The following is a 22,748-nucleotide window of genomic DNA, read 5'->3' as shown; positions in this document are numbered from 1 at the left end:
ACGAAGTTTATTCAATTAATATTGTAGAATACCTACACAGTGATCGAAGTTGAAATATTTATTATATTTATACAGATATAAAGTAAGCACATACAATTTTAAATAATACGAATATTTAATGTTCTTACCTACTCACGTTATTATTGCTATAAATTATATACCTATGTAGGTAATTAACTAGACAATTAAAATAAAAAAAACTAATATCATCAACGTATACAAACAAAATCAATATACACAAACAAACCAATAATACACTGTTTTTTCATTAAGGTCCATGGGAACGCAAAAAGTTAAACATGTTAGTAATCGAAAAAAATAATTAGACAATCTTTATTAATGTACAAATTTCGACATTATTATATAGTTATTTATGTTGTCAAACCGACTCGATTCCTTTTAATTGTTCAACATAATAAGCAAAGTAATAAAAAGCGAGGAAACCGGTCAAACTAAACACAACAGACAGTTAACTTTGAGTAATTTAAATGCAAAAAAAATCACCTCATTAATACTTAATCTTCTTATAGATAACGTAAAATGGCGGCACATCGTTTATTTTACTACCAGTCGGCGAAGTGGCTCAAGCACGAAACACATGATGCTTAATATAAAAGTAGTGGTGCCAAATTTGTTTTAAAAAATATTTCATCTTTATTGAGTGGTTCGAAATTAAATCAGCGGGGAGCGTAATTCTGATTATTGTATATATTATATATACAAATGTTATTCAAATTTATTAAATGACAACAACAGATTGACGCGGATTCTCACGGTTTCGCATAAGTACACAACATACCGCGAATATTTATGAATAATTAATTGAATATACGCATAATAATTTACAAAGCTGATATATGTATAATTTTTCCTTTTAATTAAAGGTCTCATTATTAAGTATAAATTAATTAAAATTATTAAAAATATAAGTATGATTTTTTATGAAATTCATGAATAAATTAATTCTTACTTATTAGTAGTCAGGTATAACTGGGAGTGCTAAAACAGAATTTCTCCAAACTTTGCATGTTTTGTCGCATCCTTTATTTTCAAACAAGTTGGTGCACGGTACCTAACTGAAAATTTACATTCTTCGATAAGAACATTCTTATGCATGTCATACATACTGATCTTGTTTTTGTGAACCTCTATTCCATGGTAGCGTAATATTTACCCATTTACTCAATGTTACCATAAACATCAGTCTTGCAATAACTAACACGTACTACTGAAAACAGTTTTTTAATAATGAATAAATTACTCGTGATACGAAATATTTAATTACTCGTATATTACTAATATAGGTAATATACGAGTGATACGTTAAATACTAACACAGTATCTAAACTAAATTAAATAGTGTAACATAGTACAACAATATTAATTATAATCTTATAGCTCGCAACACCGACATATTTTTTCCTGAAACAAAACTTTCTACCACACTTAATGATGGGGGAAGCTCCCGTGTTGAAAGCTCTTAGTAGTTAATAACATATTATTAAATTATTAAGTGCTCGCTGAGTATAAAGTTGCTTTTTAAATAGCATCTTCCTTACATTCCATATATATTCTAATTTTGAAAAACGCCTCTGTAGTTGTAATTTAGTTTACTGTGGCCGTACACATCCTACTTTTTTCTGCTCTTATAGTTGACATTATTTTAAAATTTATGGTAAAAAGTATTATATTTACCCGTAGTAACGATTAATCCAGTGAAAGGAAAATATATGTATTACAAAAACAATGCATAATATCTAACAAAACTAGCTATGGACTTCTCAAAAAGGACGTAGATTAACATAAAGGAATACAGAAAGTGTATATACTCGTATGCAACCAGCAGGCCGTGGTGGTTGTTAACTTGTTATCTCACAACGATCGGCGGGGACACAAGATGAATCTTGTTGTTAACACAATCAATTCTCGAGACAATATATACAGTCAACAAAATACTATGAATGACAATTCTGAAAAAAAAATCGTACCTTCATTAACTTACATTATTACATTAAAGGTATATTCAAATCTTGTTTACTCTTTTAAGAAACTTTATCAAATTCTTATTAGTACAGAGAAGTAAATTAAACATTTAAGAGCTTTGTTTTTCATACTGTTCTGTAGTACAATATAATATATTTGTTTTCTATAGTGAATACACATTATTACACATGTCAGTCAAGATGCTGATCATACAAAACACAAACATACAAGGCACGTTATCTTCCGATCGTCTTGTTAATGAAATCCACTATTACCATATCGATGGACGACTCAAGCTTCTGTTAGCGATCAATTCGACTCGTATGTAAATGTAATACTCTTCGTAACTTACAATCGTCTCAAACAAAAGTTATAAACGAGATGAAACTAGAATGATTTACCATGTTTTCTATATATCTAAAGTTTAGTTTGTGTATATAGTAACATAATAATTGTAATAAAAACTTAAACATAAGCACTACGTGCGTACGTGTAGGATGTTGGAGATTAAAAAATAATATTTATACATATGCTCACGCTTACTAAGTGAAATCTTTATATATTCATATTACGTAATAATACCTATAGTCTTATATATATATATATATATATGCTGACTCTCTTTAGTACTACACTTAAATATAAATTTAAGTGTAGTACTAAAGAGTGTCAGCTACTGGGGACTAAAAGCCGTAATTAAACTGATTATTTATTATTAGCAAGCTCTCGCCCGTTCGCGGAGAAAAACTCGAATTCCCCACCTAGCAGCAATTTGTGCATTGCGACACATAACTCCATTTGTATCGATTTACTTTTTCCCCGACGATTCAGGGCATGTAATCGATGTGATGTGACTCTGGAACTTAAATTGAACGTGCTCGCTGCAGAATTTTCTCCTTTTTGCCATGACTTCCAAGTAGTACTTTTCCATATAATAAAGATTAATGAATCAATAAATCGTTGGTTATCGAATGTCTTCAAAATAAGAGCACCAAATATATTACTGAGCATTTAACTTTGTATAGACGATTAGGTGTTTATTACTCAATATAACTTGGGCATGTGGATAGTTATACATTATTTATTTGTTATACTAATAAAAGTATTAGAGCCAAGTTACCATTTAATAATTAGAGTTTCAACTCAATAAAAATAATAATAAATGGATCGATTTTATTTTCGGTATTACAGCTTGTTATAATAATCATAACTTGTCTTTATACATATATGCTAATATTATAAAGAAAGAGATTATTTATATGGAAAAGAAAACCCAGGTTTGGAGAATTCTTTCACTGTTTAAAAAGTAATTATATTATATATAAGGTTAACAAATACTAAATTCACTAATATATGTGTACCCGGAAGAAGCCGGGGCGGAGACTCGTTGTATGCCTAAATAAAACATACCTAAATATAAAAACAAAGGTACAATACTAAAGCCAACATTATCTTGTTTTTGCATAGTTCTGAGTTCTGATTGATGGACGCGAGCTCTGAACATCCCGTTTTCTTTTTTATTTCTTCGTATGAATTTTTATTTACGAACAAGTTTATTCAGAATCAATCCTCTTTTAGATATGTATATAAATGTGAAAATAAGTATATATTTTGAAAAAATAGAATCTCGAATTTGTATCGAAATAATAAACTCGAGATGGTAATAAACATTATAATTTTTTGTAAATTTATAATGGGATTCTTTAACTGTTAGAAAGACATACGTTTACTTGTACATTAGGCGTGAAGGTCGCTCTGTTTCCGGTCCTGGCTGTGGTAAGTTCCGCTGTTGGGCAATGCGGCGGTTCGGTGCCCGACTAATCGTTTTTGCATCGCCACCCACTGACAATCGTACATTTATGACTATTTAATAGAGGACCGGACTACATTTATCAACCGGGGTCGAATAAGAAGATACTTTTTCTATTTCGCTCTATTTTATGTATATGTGTACGCGACATCTGTGCCAATCAAAAAAATATTTTAAATCGATGATGATGATGATGACGAAAAATTTTGCAATCGATGAGGAATTTTGTTACAAACGATGAATTACTAAGACGTTTAAAATATATATCTGTGTACATACACATATATATGTAAGTATATGAATAAATTAAATTAAATTATGATTTATTTAATAAATATGATATATTTAATTTGCAAATTATAGTTTATGTTGATTAAAGTAATTCAATCAAATTATAATATAAATTTAAACTAGAATACAGCATACAGTCAAATCCCTCCTTGGTTTGTTTGGTTGGCAAGATACATCCATGCAGATAACTTTTACAAATTCTCTATGTAGTAAAGAATTTGAAACTATTTGTTTAAAATTGTATTATTAGACAATAATAATAACCCACGACAATTTATAATATCAAACTAACTTGTACTATAGATACTAAGTAACTGATAGAAGACCATAAGTATTTTTTTTGCATCAATCAAACAATCATACTCATAAATACAAATACTTGTATATATGTCAGAATCGAAACCTCAACCATCAAGACTAAGGTGGTGCTAGATCACCTAGGCTATCAAATAAATCAGAAACCATTATAATAAAAATGTATTAATTTAATGAATTAATAATTATGTATTTTGTCGTTAGATCCCCGACAATGGAGCGAGGGTGCCGTGGCTGCGTGGCTCCGCTGGGCTGCACGGGAATTCTCCCTCGAAGGCGTAGCGCTGCAACAGTTTGCGCGGGCGCAAGGCAAAGACATATGTGCCATGGGACGGGAAGAGTTCGTCGCCCGCGCACCTGCTTTTATGGGCGACATACTGTGGGAACATCTAGAAATACTGCAAAAAGGTAAACTTGCATGGACCATTTTTATACATTTTCTAAAACTCATGACAGTCACGTCATATAGATGGTATAATGGTAATGTCTTAGATCCTTATACAAACGAATGTGTTCAGGAATCTTCTATGTATACGTATATGTACATATATACGTGCAATACAAAATACTACCACCTAATCCCAGGTCCTTCCGTAAAATCTTCATAGTGAAAAACTAGAGTAATCTATTATTCTCAATCTGCCTCTATAATATGAACAACACTACGGCATCCCTTTATTATTTGACGACCTTAGTTCTTACCACTCCTTACTCCTGTGTTCTTTATGCCTTGCAATATTATAAAAGCAAGCTTCTTGAGTAGGCGAGACAGAGATATCCACGCTGACTTTGTACTTTTGTGTTTTTTGCACTTCTGTAAAAGTAATGTTTTTGTCCTTATCACGCTACTTGTCCATTGTCACAGACGTAGAAAAGGAACGCTCGTTGCTTGCAAATGTACCGCCGAATATGTACGAGAGCAACGTATGCCTGCCCGAGCTGTCGGACTACATTCCACCACCTCCGGCACATCACTACAATAATAATAACAATACTGGTGAGTCTATATTTTCATATGCACTTCTCTTTAGATTCTATGCTCTCTTACACAGGCAATAAGAATTCGTATCAATTAACAAATTGATGCGTAACACCAACGAGATGCGCGACGATCACATATCTATATTACAGGCAGTATGCGGATGTCATATATTATGACTTCAAATTGCGGATCATACTTGTGTTCAGTGTCAAAGTGACAGTTTTAAAAAGTAAACTTACACACACTTTACAATCAACTGTAACAAAAGAAAGGTGCCCAAAATATATAAATTAAGTAATAAATTAGGGATTTAAAAACACAATCTACAACATTTTTTTAAAGTTAGTGTTTTAACATTGGAATAAACAATAAAATAGTTGGAATAGATATGGAAATAGTAATTTTAATTTGTTCATACATAAAGAAAACAATATTTTATTATATATAGATATATGAAAATAATATTCACACTAAAAATAAACACAGAAACAAAAATTATATTTCTCTATATGCCCAACTAACTGACCCGCGCAATATTTTTGCTTCATATTTTCCCTATACAGCAACATTTTTCATTACAGCTCCGCTCCCCCTGGTCGCAATGTAAAGTAGTATGTTATATAGCTACAGTACTGGAGTTTACCACTAACATCAAAACTGACAAAATTTATCTCTTTATTTAAAATATTAATATAGATATATAGTACAAACTTAAAATTAGTATATTAATTAAAAAATGAATATTATAAACGAGTGTAATATTATTATTTACATAAATGTAAGTATATCCTTTCGTACATACTGTATTGAAACGATGTCGATTAGAGAGAAAAATCTCAGTTCCACTCACTAGTCAGCCACCATGACAAGCTGTCGCTATCAACCCATAAAGATAAGCGAATCGGTCATTATGTATGAAGCGGTAAACTACTCCTCATTATAGCACCATTCTCGATAACCCCTCTAGCGAGTAACGACTTGCGATTAAAAATCTCAATATAAATATTTTTATGGCAATATCGTATATTAAATATAAAAAATATGTATACGTATAATAATTTATATTATGACATTATAAATTCGTCAAAACAGGTTTAACGAATCAAAAAAGCACAAACTTATATGTTACATTGGTAGATTACAACATACATTACAAATAAATTTAAAAGCTATGACAGAGCTAACATACTGAATATTGTGATTTTAAACTCCTAAATAAATCAAGAGAATATAAATACTTATTAGTTCTTTGTCAAATCAAGAATTTATTAATGTTATAAAATCTTGCACTCGGGGTTTTTAAATATTGTACCCCAAATATTAAACGCTTGTCAGTTATATTTAAACTTATAATGAATATACCAAATTTAGTAATACATATCTATGGATACATACAATATAGAGTATTTTCTTGCTGGTGTTAATTATTATTATTCTTGTATCACAGGTTTTCTTTATTCTTTGATCCAAATTAATAAAAAGATAATAGGGTAGGGTTGTATAATAATATCCATATTCCCTTTGCTTTGTATTTTTATATAAAAAAACATTTTAACTCAACTAGCAAAGCTATTTTAACTTTGCAATTTGAAAGACTGAAACAAACTCGATATTAATCAAAATTACTATCTAGGGGTTGGCTGCGTAATCTCATATGTAAAAGCCCATTTCCATTAAATATAAAACGCGTGTTTATTGCGTTATAAATCATCGTCGTGGGATGTTTTGACTGCGCGAGCGCAGCTACTGAAATAATAAATTAACAGAGTAGACAAGAGTCCTCTTCGGCATCTTTAACACGGGTGGTCCCCAACTCATGTTCAAACGTTTGTGTAACCAATTTACACTTCCAATTGATGTTATATCATTGATATTAATAATAGCTACACGTACCAAATTAGTAAAGTGGGAACATCATTGCTACGAGATTAAGGCATTAATGATTAAATAACACGTTGTAAAATCTTGGGTTTTACATAATTTTCAATTTTCTATTCTTTATGTACACTGGTGGATTTTTGGAAAAGGAGCTCTTCCGAGTGGAAAAGCACCCACATCGAAATAATCCAGCAGTAAGGTAAAGTAAAAGATTGACTAACCTTAGAACCTGTAAAGCTTAGGTGACGAAAACGATTAGACTGATGTAACATACTTTTAAAAAAATATATATGACTACTACTACTTATATATCTACTAGTAATATTAATTAATGAACATGATATCATTTAATAATGACATGTTAAAAAGTCCTCACAGATAAGTTTAAAAACAGATTTTTATTACGAGATTATCAATATCATGAAGTTCAAATCAAGTATCAAATGATGAATTCAATTAAAAAATAACTACTTAAAAATTTTACGTGTTACGGAAAAGATGTAATATAATATAACCAATACATATGTAGTCTACCGTGGTGGAGTGCTACGATCTCGTAGCGCTCACCATGACTAATAATTTTGTCTGTGCGTAGTAAACAGTTTTCTTTGTATGTAAATATCAAAAATATAGCACATACAGAGTTTCCAGTTGGGTGGACGTATGTGGCGCAACTTGTGGTGACCTTGGCGTAGTTTTTCCGCTCTCTTTCAGACGATTCGAGGTCTACAGATCGTCTTTACGTTGTCCATCATTTCAGCTAAAATTATTCTATTACGTTGATGCATTTACCGGTTATTTTTAATTCTATTCATTTGTATATTTTTTATTGTCTTTAAAATAAAGATCGAAGTTTATTCTTCCACTTTATTTAGTTACATAATATGTAATCTCAAATTATTTATTTCCATAGTTAAAAAAGGAGGAGAACTTTGAATATGATATATCAATTTGCACTTTTGGTTAATAGTAAATATCTCTCAGTTCCAAAATAGTTTATTATCTATTTCGAAACTGAGAGATATTGACTATTTCTTAATGAATTAAAGACCTTACAGGTTCTTCCATAGGCAAGCCCTTATCACAGTAAATTAAAATATTCTTAATGCAAGATGACATTGTCACTGACTATCCTATCTCGAATCACAGTCTTCTTGGTAGAAATAAAATATGTATATCTTATACATTTCTCAATTATGCATCTCAAAATTATAACAATTCGTATACATTAATTCCACAAGAAGTTTTCAATATTACAATATTTTTTTTTAAGTTATAAACTAAACATGTATGTAATGTAAATGTGAAATATAAAATCTCTGATAAGAAAGGATAATAGAAATAAATTATACATTCATGAGAATGCTTCAATTATCTATGGTAAGGACTTTTATGACCAAAATTATATAGAACATAATTGCTCATGAAGGTTGACTCAAAAGTACGTCTTCAAGGAGAGTTGATCAATCCGCCCCACTCGTTCCACATTCGCGGAGTGGAAAGCGATCGACCTCAGTGGCCAGTCATAGGACTCACTGTGTTTGTATTCATCATTGTATTGTTCTTTATTCGACGATCTAGTCGATGGTAACATTCATATTCTGAATCTCTGATTCTATATTTTAGTCTTCCTAATTACTTTTTAAAATTTATATACAATTTTCGCCTATTGCTCAATTTTGATTTGCGCGTGTTAAAAAAGTGCCGTGTGACTCGTGTGTTTGTGATCCAACATGGTGGATTTTGATTTTGGTTAAGACATGTTCTTACACCCTAGCTCCCGGACGAGGGACTCTACTGAGCCGGACCCGGTAATGGTGTGGCGTGGTTAGTGATCTTCTATTTAAACCATTGACATGTATGGATATAAATACAATTACCTAATTCATATGAAATATTGATAGCTAAGTGCGTCAGCCCCTTAAATAAATATGTGATACGCTTTGTCATAACTTTTCACGCATATCCGTGCCTTGTATTACAAAAATTATTTATTGACATCAAATTCAATCTAATACTATAATATTATATATAGTATACATTAACTTATTAGTACTAATTTTTATCTAGGAGCACTATATGGAAATTAGTCTTAGTTATTGCAGTGACTAGTTTAGAGTTCAAAGTCTAAGTACATAGATACAAACTTAGATTAAATCATAAATCGTATCGTAAATAATTAAACGGTCTTTTCTAATGTTACACAAAAATATATTGTGCTATTTTACTACTTATTAAATTTTTTCAGTGTAATTATTGACTTTTTGTTTAAATTTCTTTATTGAAGTAATTACGATAGTATTTCACAATATTTTTTTCAATGACATCAGAGGAAAACAAGAAATACATTTTAAACCCCTTCTAATTCCGTGCTATACTGCAAGTTGCAAACTCATGAACTACAGAAGTACTAGCACAGAAGCTGCAATCAGTCAAAAGGTACATATGTCGATATTACACATGCGTTGTGTTTACGAGCGAAATTCTATCGTCCTCGCGTCAACTCGAGCGTTGCGAACTAATGCAACTGGGTCGACGATGCTGAAGGTTAACATACAAAAACTCATCGTATAAATTCAATATTTTGCAACTGCACTCGTATTAATAAGGCGTGTAAGTACATATATAGCTAATGTTGTGTTGGTGCAATTTCGAGGCATCCGCGCTGTCGCAAGGGCGATCGCTCGCCTGTAGCACATCCTCGGGTTGAGTTGCGTACTCACTAATCGCCGGACGTACGCCACGGAACACACTACTGCGAAATCACCTCGTCGTCCACTAAACCATTAGACATACTGAAAATTTCGTGGCCACGTGCTACGCCGTAGTAGTCGTAGACATATCTTACTACGGACCTTACAAGAATACTACAATATTATGTTCTATGTTACTACTAATTTTTGATTCCGCAGGTTCTCAATTCAATTAAACATTTTTGTTACTGAGAATCTAATTCCGTCGTGCCCAACATGAATTTTGTGTATAATATACTTTCTCTATTACGGTCTCGATTTGATATCGGGATTATATATAGATATTAAAAATATTTATATATTATGAAAATAACTGTATATTAAATGATCGCAATAAAATATTTTAATAAATAAATAAATATCATACCTATGTTTTATGTTACAACAAGAATATGAATCGACAACCGTACAGATTACTATCATAGTTTGTAATTGGTAACTTGAGTCATCTCATCCTATTTAAAACGCGTTTATGAAATACTAGGTAATAAAGTGACTGCTGTATTATAAAGCAACCAATCATGTTAATTTATCACCATAAAGCGTATGAACTGTTATTTCAACTTCTCTGTGGTGACGGCATTACTAACTACGACTTCCCACTAATTTTATGTGTATTTTATCCTTTTAATATAAAATAAGTACATATTATAGTATATATAAGTACAGTAAATTACGCGATATCAAGAATTATATTTGGTAACATTTAACTTACTTTCGTTTCTTTCTATATATTTTGGATATACTGGTAGGTAATTTTTAAGCAATTGCTAATTTTGTTTTAAGCTAGAAATTTCTAGATAAGTGCCAGTTCAATATAATAATGGCAATGAGTTGATCTAAAGAAGTTTCTAGATTATATGTATAGAAAAGTACAAGCATAAAGTTCATCGTAAGATTATTTTTAAATGGACGTACCTATCGATATATTTATATATATTTGCCTATATACAACTACTTTTTAAAATAAATGCGTAGTCGAAATTCACATCATTAATCATCGGGGGTCTGATTTGCACGAGTCTATTTAACTGTCAATCGAAATGAAGTGTGGGCTAGAAAAATATTGGGCTTTCTAAGATACCAATAAAATGATACGTGGCATTACAAGGAGCCACATCCGGCCGCCATTGTGACTCAACTGCGAACTTCCGGCGCAAACGCAACCCGATACACACTCCCGCGCACGTGCGCAACCTTTTCAAAGCTTGAACTACGAAAATTGTTAATAATAACAATGCTAGAAAGAGAGGGAAAATGCAATAATATTGTATAAAAATAAGGATGAAAACAGGAGAATGAATTGTATTATGCAATTCAACCATGATCATTGTCTCTACTATAATAACCTTTAAAATTGACAGAGAACGATTTAACTGACATAGTTTTACTTTTAAGACGTGTTATAAAATTTTATTTTTAATATGAAAGACCTTTAGAGTATGTTAGACAATATGCCTCAGAGTTCTAGCGGTTTAGTATACCGCCTTAATTTCCGAAGATTGCGGGTTGAAATCCAAGCACAATAGAAACATTTGTATTCATTAGAATGATTGTTTATATTTTTTTTTTTGGATGATAATGGAATGGTGCTTCCGCCTGCGATACCGGTTTACGCTGGCGGGGCACCAGTGGAGGATGATAAGATGAGCATGAGGTCAGGTCAGTTAACCCATAGTGATAAATTCACTAGGAATTTAACACGATGGTTTCCACGGGGAACCGCGTGGAGGTCGACCTGACAAGGTACATTGCTAGCAGTGGGGTTATCAATCCACATTACTAGCAATCCCCTTCCCCCCGATTGTTTATATTAGTCTGATGATTTTCATAATACATATATTATTATATGTAAGCATTTTCTTATCTTATCTTATCACCATCTGCTTATCTATACAGGATTATTATTATTTTATTATTATTCATCTAATTTGAAAAAATATTGAAGCTTGTAAATTTTCAGTATTAATCAAACAAGATTATCCAAAATAGATCTTGTCATAAAGCAAAAATCCATAAAGAACGCCTCTTTCTTCATTGTCAATGAGCCAAAAAAGTTGGGGCAGGTAGGCAAAGAAATAACTCTTATAGTATACGAAAAGAGCAAGGGGTGCCTTCATGTAAACATATACATAAGCATTTGTAGGGTGCTCGCAAACTCGTGAAAGGGTCCTCAATAGCCCATAATAAGGGCTCTCGCGAAGTGCCCATTCAATCTACTTTTTATTCATGTATTTCAGGTGTCGTTGATTTGTGTTCCAAATCTGATTTGTTTGTCAATGCTATTATTCCCAACAAAGAGTAAAGGGCCAGACAACAATCTGACATAGGAAAAATTTAATATTCCAGATGTTTATAGCTCCAACTCGTCAATATTGACATTTCAATACAAGATTTACTGATAAATAAGGAATTTTTAAATAACATTCTATCTATATTTTGACATTGTTATTTCAGTCAAAAGAGTTCATGGAATTGAGATTAATGCTTATCAATGTACATACATTATAAATTAACAGAATGTAATGAACATACTACCTATGTAATATGTCGAATGCGAAATATTACAATAATACTTTTTAAAGTTAATAAACAGCAGCAGCAGCGCAGTTAGTAGTTAGCACAAAATACAATTAAAGCTAAAATAGAAGATTGATCTAGTATCCTACCTACCTATTTCACCTACGATGTGTTTTTAATTAAACTTAAATATTTGTGTTATCATCAGCCTTGACTTTATCCCATTATTTCGGATCGGCGCAGTATGCCTGCTTAAATATTTGTATATTATAGATTATTTAAATAGGCTTTATAGTTAGATAACTTTTGAAAAAAATAATCGTATTCTTGGCAATTACTGGTATCTTCGGTTCGTCTGACTATACGTTTTATTATCTTACATTCACAATTTTTACAAATCTTTCTCACGTATTTTTTTGAAATATATAAAAAGTTAAAGCATTCTCTAAATGCAGGTGCCTATGAGCACGGTACTCTCATTGCACATTACTTGTTCCTCGGCTGTGTCTATAACTATGAGAATAGAGATATTGAAATTTGTGCCAATTCGCCCCTTTCAGCGTTTGATGGGAGCGATGTTCAATATAAGTGTCGGGTTGCAAGCGTCTGGAGGCGCCGACAAAGCCCGCCGGCGGCACCTTTGTAATGCCGAATTCAATTAATTGCGTTATTTGCGGTGCTCTCTACGCTCATTGTAGGAATCCCCAGCAAAAACAAATATTTGACGACTCTTCATTACCCGTTATTAGGTAGAGCACGTTTTAATTGTCGTCCGTTTAAAATCCCTTGATTGCGGCAAGCTGATCAGTCAGGAGGGATTCTCTCGTGTGAACTCCAGCATTGGTAGCTCGTACAAATTAAAGAATATTTTCTTAACATCTATTGAATGCAGTCAATATTTAAAACAAATTAAGACCATTCTCTCTCTCTCATTATAACGGCTAACAGGATCCATAAGTTAGTTATTATTGTGCAATAAATTGCAATGTAAAGAATATGGGTATATTTCCCATATTATTTGCATTGCAATTATATTATATTATTGCAACTTATTAGGATTTTTCCCAAAAAGTGACAATAAATAATTACGGAATCAACACCTTACAAAATCTGGCAATTACAAAAGATTTTATAATAATCGTATAGTTTTATATTGTACTGCTTGTTGGTTAATATAAGTATATTGTTATCAAATATACATTAAACTATATTGAACGCTATTATTATTACACACCCGTATTACCACCTTGGACACAACTGTACAGCAATATTGTGTAACGAACGACTCCTAATTATTTTCGCTAGTCGTATCCTGAAACAGATAAATAGGATATATATAAAAAATAAATATCGTCATAATTACGTTTATTGTCGAACCATAAATCCTGTGAAACAAATCATTGTCATTGTATTCCATGTTGCCGATAATGTTATCTGTGGGGTGCAGTTTGCGAAGTTGGCGGGGCGCGCGGGGTGTGGAGCGGACGTAGTGGGCGCTGTCCTTCGCAACTGCCCCCGACCAGGGCTGTCACAACAATACATGACACGGGTCATGTTCATATGACATACGCTTATCGACATTTTTTTTATTTTTCGATAAAATTACAACGAGTACGTGATGCTTTGCTTCTTACATTGTAAAATAATAACTTTTTTCAATTATACAATGATAGGTTTTTTTTACTTTTTATTTAATTTTACATTATAAAATCTGTATATGCGCCGAATGAATGTTGCATATTAGACTATTTTGTACGTTTATTTATTAGTTGAAAAAAGAAAAATTGGAAGGTACTTAAAAAATGGATGAAATTTTGGAAATTACATTATATTTAGTGAAGAGCGTTAAATTTTAACTAACATATGGATGTTTAAATAGCCTTTAGTTGTATTATATAATACGACTCATCTTCTGTAGTTATATAGTTAACTAGGAAAAGGAAGTGTCAAAATATAACAGCTGTGAACAGTTACGCATTGCATACAATTTGTCAAACAAGTTATGTCAGTTTTTAATATCATTTTAATATATTTAATAAAAAGATAAACGTTCGACACGAATACAGTAGTAGGTCCGAGGTCGTCCGTAGCAGTTATAGCACCACTACAAGAATAATATGTCACAATCATAATGTTCTCAGAAAATGTTCCAAATTTAAACGTGGATAAATGTCGCATCTCACGCCATCTCATCGTATGACGGAGGACGCGGAAAATAAATTATTAACTCCGGAAGTGACGTCCCGAACGCTCCAATAAAATTTAAGGCGAAGTCATGACGCTGAACTCGATTATGAAAGTTGCATTATACTAAAACATCGTTTGATTTGTCTATAATATGTTTTTAAATATATTCATTACAATGCATTTAAAATAAATAACGTTAATAATTGTGGCAGTGTATGTTATATACAACTTCCTCAAACCCTTCAAATCACAGGAAATACATGAACCTTAGACCCTTGCTAATAGTACACGTAAAATTGAATTTTAATTAAGGATTAAATTAATTCTGTATAATCGTGAAGAACGGATGTGCTGCGTTATAATTAGTGCAAAGGTTAAAAATACAAATCCCACAAAAAAGAACAAAGACATGTGGACCACTTTTTAATACTACCTAAAATTATGGTATGTTTAATACTGTGTTTTGTTTATAACTAATATAAATACTCGAATACTGTGTTATTCCGAATAACAATAGAGTAACTTAACTATTTTATTTGTATCTAATTTATCTATCTCTTATGCGTGATTAAATACTAAACATCTGTATTCAGTAGTAAAATAAATTAACAAACCTAACGCGATATTGTGCTCTATTACAAAATTAACGCGCGAAGTCCTCATGACGTAAAGCCGTCAAGTCTGTCACATTCTATGGTTTAAAGAGCAATGCTTTATTTACACAACCGAACATTATCCCCTCTCTAGCAGTTCTGGATGAAGTGTTCCCAATGCTCTATACAGATTTATGGAGTGTTTTTCAGTGTTTTATCTAAAAAAGATTGTTTATCTGTAACTTCCGTCGGCTGCCGCGACGCCCGCGACCGATACGCCCGCACTGTTTTATTGTTTGCACTTAATGTAATTCAAAGCAGGGAATTCCTCGGTAAATTGTATTTTTAAATTTAAACCGGCCCGTTTGGAGTTTACTTTGTGAATATCGATCAGCCGCCAGCTTATTTCATGATCGCAATGCGTTTTTGCTATCGACAGTATGGTACGCTCATGCCATGCGTAATTTGACTCTTTTCTCTTGCCGACAAGCTACTTTGTATCGTATAGTATTCCGTGCCTTCATTCTTGTTTGAATCAAATTGCATTGCATCCCTCATCCAAATTCGAGAATTACCAATTGGAAATATCTGTACTTACTGTCTATAATAATTAATTGTATATCTTCAAATATAATATATTCGTAATCGTATTTATTTGTGTATAACGTAATACTACGAAAAGCGTAGTGCTCAGTGTGACTACATATATGGGATTGTATTACCTATAGCTACGAGAATAGACAATATCCTGCACCTGTTTATTTCCTCAGTGCATTTATTCAAATATCGAAAACTCATTTCCCGCGCTATTTCCCGCCACAGGCACAGCCGCCATCGCCGCACCGATAATTGCATTTCGTATGTTCCACTTGTTCTCAGTTCTATTCTAACTAGGGTTGTCAAAAAGAAAACAAATAAAGACAAAACATTTTACTTATAGTTACATACCTCAATAATTTAATACGTAAAAATCTTTTCTATACGACGTATGCATATGTGTAGGAATGTGTATGTAGTCCCAAAATTATTCAAGTGATACGCCTATGGTAACAAGTATTTTGTGTGTGTGTTTTTTAAATACTGACGTTAAATCCTAATCTCTATCTTATGGGTGACTTTCGATTTGTCATCTCTATGCCTGTTGCATTTTAAACGTAACCACGTTTAAAATGTACGAAGTTATAAGTTACGAGTAGGTACATACAATGTACCGATTGCTGAAACTATATTCCTTTACCAACAGTAGCTTCTCGAGTTTACATTTATTTATAGAGCTTTATAGAGCTTATACAATTCTAATCTAAATTCAAAAGTCGAATGAAATTGATACGGTGAGGAGTTTCTATGAATAATCAAGTTACTCTTTTTATTTAGGTGAACAGCAATCTCCGAAAAACAAACCATCAAATATCGATTCTAACAATAGAAAATCATTAATTCTGAATTATAAAAAAATCTGTTATCTTATCATTAGCATAACTATACGTACCTAGCCATCAATAGCTAACAAAAAACACATCTTCCGACATCGAAAATGCTTCCTCTGCAGACAATGGGCCACATATCCGGCATCACACGTGCTCAGGTACGTATTATCGTACCTTCCCGTCCTTTTGTGATCCACACCCCTTGTAACTTGACCCGATTTTGGTACAGGCCCGCCCCATAGCTCGTGTCCTCCCACAAAATGTTTAAAGTCTACGAAATTGATATTCTGATACATCTGTCCTGATATTCATTTGTCAACATCCTCTAAGAAGTATTTATACAAGTGACAACAAGTACAATACTTCAGACCCTCTATACGTAATAAGTGGAAATATGATAGCCTGATATCGTTTGCTTCAGGTTTACTAATATCCAAATAGAACATGTTAGATGCATGCATATATGTATATATATACATTCCATTTAATTTCTATACATTGCCTACATATAATATCTTTCTTGGTCACTATGAGTAGTATTCTCAATGAAATTAAAATGAAACTAATTATAACTAGGTACTTAAAAGGAACGGTCGATGCCATAAAGAATGTAAATGGAACTATTCTAAATTTAAAATTCAAGTTGTTTCCAAGTCTCGTACACAACTATCAAACAATGGGAATCAGCGTCAAGGTCGCGCATGCGTAATGTAATATTATATGTAATTAAGATCTATGTCGACGTAAAGAGTGTGCTTGTACTGATAATAGATGGTGAAGGTCTATCATGAATTTCTCCCTACCCCAAGGATAATAAAGTTACACTATCAGAATTAATACTGATAGTTCATAAAAAGAGTAATCCCAAATGTGAGTCTTTTTATTGCTATAAAAAGACTCACTTTTGAGAGTACGCCTATTTATGATTTTCTACAATGGAATATATCTGTAAATTATATTGATAATTAATGTAAATAAATTATTATGGGATCCCTTTTTATTATTGAAATGACGATCTTGATGACCACAATAGAAATATAACCTAATAAATAAATTTACATGCCAATCTTTTGGTGCTCATATGTTATTAAAAATGTAATTTGTTATGTAGGTCGGGCAGACCGGAAACACGTTTCTGAACTTCTAGACCCATGTTAATCTAAAAAAACTTAAAAAAACTAAAATTCTTAATTGACTATACCGATAATCATTTATGTAGGTATTCGCCTAAATGCAAAAATGAAAATCTTATTGTCTATTTCGGTATCAATCGAAATATTCACCTTTCCACTAAGTTAACAAGCAATTATGTAGGTGCGTCACTATCATTACATACATTACGTGGCAGGTTCAGCATTTTTAACTATTTAACTCGTAATCTAAACCGCAGATTACTTTTTTTGTTGCTGCTTAAAACAATGATCACTGATAGTGATAACTATTCGAAACTTGCAAGTAATTTTTAAGTAAGAACCAAGATAAATTACAAATTGCATTGTTTGCGTTAAAAGAAAAACCATGTACATTACCTACTTATGTCAAGCGTGTAATTTGTTCATAGACAAATTGTTTTTTTTTAAAGAATATATAATTCTATCTAAAGTGGTACCGTTGTAGGTAAAATACATACCTAATTATATATGGCATTCATTGCATCTAACAATAAAATATTTGTTGCCATTGTTAATTGTTTTTCCTTAAATGATAAGGAACAGGAAAAACAGTTACACCAACTCATTAAGAATAAATTGTATTTATACTACAAAATAGGTATTGTCGTATCATTTAGTCTATGTACTTTGATTCAGGATCACCTGTTCTGCCTATTTCTGTGTGAAATTCTGGTTACCGAAAAATAGGTTCTTTTAATGTCCAATATCTGACTTTAGGAATGTATAATCTGTATCTATGAACTCTGGTCTTAATTCAGTACTGGTGCCTTAGCGTTCACGGTGTAGTGAGGTTAGCAAAAAATCAACGGTCGCGCAACAGTTGGTTGTGCAGCAGGTGGCGCGACAGGTCGCAGCGGCTGTGCTCGGCTCTCTCCGGACCGCGTCGGGTCTGTTCGGAACGTGTCGTCCCCACTCGGCGTTCGTCGGCCCGTATTTTCCGCGGCCGCCCTCTCGATCCGCCCGAAAGCTTGCAGTAAGCGATTAGGCGTGAGACGATTTGGTGCTACGAACTGTACTAATCAACGGAAAGCTCCGCGATCGACATACGTCTTTGCGTACGAGCGACGATCGTGTTAGACGTCAATCTAATTTAAATGTTTTCGGTATTGTTATAACATTTAATGCAATTAAATAATACAAGTTTATAAATTTATTTAGCACACAGTATAATATTTTAGATAATCTGGACATTATACGTTTTATTAATATAACTAGTGCTATGAAGTGTTAAGTGCAGTGCAGTGCGCGGTGGCCAACCTTCGCCATGCTGGTGGTAGAGGCGCCGCGTGAAGCCGCCTTGCCCCCTTGCGCGGCTCCCATAGACCTACCCATGTCGACACTTACCAAATTAAACTTCACGGACTATAGTGTTAAAGTGAATAAGCCCTACACAGATGGTCATGAGCAGAGAGACACTAGAATTAACTATGAGCAGGCCCTCGCCAGGCTCAGTTATGAACAATCAGTGTCTAGTGGGAAGTTACAATGTCCAGAACAAAACAGGCTCTCGTATGACTCCGCAATTGATACTATATATTCAGAGGCCTCCTACATATTGCCTACAGGTATGATGTTCTTAATTATTATACATAAATATACTATTTATATAAAATAAATAGATCTGGAACAATATAATTAAATTGCAATTAGCAAAGTAATATAAAATGATAATATGTACATTTTATTTTAGTTACATATAGTCTTTATGTTATTTTCTGAAATTTATATTTAGCCATTTACTAAGAGGAAGTTTGTACTTAGATAAAATAGATTTATTTAATAGGTACTTTAATTAAATGTTATAGTAACCATTAATATCAAAAGAATCTTTTAACTTATAAGTATATTATTAATCATTCATTTAATAACAGCATTAACCACATAAATAATACATTTATTTTATTCGAAAAGCAAATATTTCCTATTTAAATAAATTAACTATACTTTTCTCTGTAAGTCTTCTTTTCTATTTTCCTCTATTTTTAAACTTTTATTTGTACAGACATTTTACATTACAGAATATATTAGGGACCGCTGTCTTTAAAATATAATAGTGTAACAAGGAAATTATGAAAAAACCACATCTACCGTAATAAGAATATTATTTAATCATAACTAATAATATATTGTTTATTAGAATACAGTTATTAATTACTCCAGTTAAGTATCCAGATACTATCTTATAGTTCTCATACATAAATTACAAATGTTTAATTTAAAAATAAGCAATGCTTCATTGAGAAGCTCTACCGGAAGCACTTTCGCCGCCGCCATGTTGGATCCGGCCGACGGGGTGCGCGCGCGCACCTCGCCGCTTCCGTCGCAGCACCGTGACACGCATAAAAAGCTTTACTGCAATATTGTAAAGAATTGTCACAGATTACATTAGCTCGCATGGATTACGTAAACATCATAACTTACAAATTTAAATTTCTCCATTTACCTAAATTCAAAAGTTAGTAAATTTCGTCTCCTAATAAAGTTGACTACTGTATTATATGTCTATATCTATCTATGTGAATTATATTAATTTTGATAATTAATAGGGTATAAAAAACCAATTCTTTTCCTTTTTCAGATAGAACTTGTAATAATTGTCTCTTTTAATTGATTTTATAAATGGAGGTGATTCAAACGATTCGTTTTTATGCTTATCTTCTGTTTGTAGTCATATTTATTGTTATCTCTTTCAGTAATCGAGTAAATATTATGCATATAACCACAAAATTAAACATTCTAGTCCATTAAAAAGATACGTAAATTTAATTAATTTATAATAAATTATACAAATATCGTGTTTTTATATGAGGATATTTACCTATAGTATAATCGAATCAACGCGAAATATGTCATCCTATATTTTATGCCAATCGCGTATTAATACCAGTGATTGTATGAATATTCATGTGGCTTAGCGTTCGATATAATCAATGTCAACTCGTGTCCAGGCGATGCCGAGGCGAATGGTAAGAACGGTCAGAAATGGTGACCATTAACAGCCTGGAGTTAACGGTACAGGTCGCTCACCTCCTGTAGTAATCGGTTCCTTCCTTTTGCAGCGTCTTGCAAATCTCCCAACTGACGTGATCGTAATTGTAAACGTTTCAAATTAAATAGTTTTGAATCAGACGTGTCGCTTAGATTTAGATGATTCAAACTGTGCCATACAAAGAAGGTGGAGGGATCATTGACATCGTAAAATGTATATTTTCAACAGTCACCACATGTAATTCAGCGTCCATCATACAAGCAAGTAATAAATGTCTTCAAAATATCTAGGTAGCAGTATCGAATAGGTATATTTAAACTGAACTATCTCTCAGTATATAAGAACGAAAATATCAACAATTGTATAATAACATTATTTAAAAAACTAGACTTGCTCCATAATCCATGCTTATCTAATTATATTTAGACAAATATATGTATTAAATATCACTTATTTGATTTCAATTAAAATTTATTTAAACACTTTCCTGTTATTACATTATTTAGCAATTTTTTTACAGTATAAATACGAAATTATATCGTAGACTTTACAGTAATGTAAGTAGGTATCTATATAAATACAGAATATGCAGAATCAAATTATAACTACTACATCCGAACACTAAAATATACTACGAAATATTTAAGAGAGGCATTAAAGTCTAGTCCCACTACATTAGCAATTTAGTCTAGTTGCAAACAATTTAATAAGTAGGCGTATCTGAAGTCAGAGTTTTAGTTGTTTATAGAGTAGAGTAGACGATCTAGTCCAATCTAGCATTTAATAATAACCTGTTGACATCGACATCGTGTTGAGAAACTCTTTTGGTATTAATATAATTAAAGTTTATTTTTTTTATTCTCTAATCAAAAAGTATAAAACAAAGTTATATATTGGTATGTTGCCTCATTGTAAATTGTTCTACTACATATTCCTAGAACATGTCTCCGCATATCTACAAAATGCAGCGACAATAAATAATGAAATAATTAAAAAATATATTCTTGCACATCATTGTTCATCCATCCATAGTATATTAATAATATGTTTAATTAATAAAATTCCTCATTATCAGTGGTATTTGATGAGAGAGCAAACAAACTCGCGTTAGAAACACCTGTCTAACAGCTGTGAGACACGCGCCTGCAGGACATGTGCGCGATATTATACTAAAATAACCGATCACATATTGCATATATTATATACACCAAATAGGTATGCTGTAACTTACAGTAATTAGAAATAATATTAGACAATAACATCTCGTCATATATTCTGCGATCTTTTAATACATAAAACCTTTTAAAAGATAATTATGTTCAAAGGGACTAGAATCTATATTGAAAGCAGGTCAATAACCACTCAAGTTAACATAAACACACGTTTATAAAAAGGAAAATATCTGACCTTACTATATCATATTAAAATTGCATTACGAATATGTATATAATATTGTACTCTGTTTTTAACAATCTCTGTATACCTACGTGGATGATGGAGGTTTCCTCGTTGTAGTTATGAGCCCTTTAGGTTTTTCTCATATAAAGTCGCTCTTATAATCGCTAATAATGTCAATTCTTTTTATATTGTCTACGATGTCAGGCACAGCGTTGACAATATTTATTTATATAATATCTCCGGATAATTGACACAGCGCCACCTAGTCCTAAGCTAAGCATAACTTGTGTTGCAGTTACTAGACAACTGATATAAATACATAAAAACATCCAGACCGATACAAACTATAATACTCATGAATACAAATATTAATATCGTGCGAGGGATCGAACCCGCGACCATCGAACATAAAGCGGTATACTAAAACGTTAGACCACTAAGACTAGACGT

At 32.1% G+C, this 22,748-nt stretch overlaps 1 protein-coding gene across 4 annotated transcripts in view; it reads left to right on the top strand.

Moving 5' to 3' along the window:
• LOC131847552 (ETS-like protein pointed) overlaps positions 1 to 22,748 on the top strand; it is a 159,661-nt gene that overhangs the window by 119,465 nt on the left and 17,448 nt on the right. For all 4 annotated transcript variants that reach the window (XM_059197133.1, XM_059197131.1, XM_059197134.1 and 1 more), the window contains 2 exons: positions 4,604 to 4,807; positions 5,265 to 5,396. In XM_059197133.1, coding sequence (XP_059053116.1) covers positions 4,604 to 4,807; positions 5,265 to 5,396 — 336 coding nt within the window. The remainder of the gene's footprint in view (positions 1 to 4,603; positions 4,808 to 5,264; positions 5,397 to 22,748) is intronic.

Source organism: Achroia grisella, unplaced genomic scaffold, assembly GCF_030625045.1.
Source record: "Achroia grisella isolate CSIRO2021 unplaced genomic scaffold, CSIRO_AGI_Agris_v1 utg540, whole genome shotgun sequence".
Taxonomy (NCBI): Eukaryota; Metazoa; Arthropoda; class Insecta; order Lepidoptera; family Pyralidae; genus Achroia; species Achroia grisella.
The sequence above is the reverse complement of the archived record's forward strand: the minus strand, read 5'-3'. Positions and strand labels throughout refer to the sequence as shown.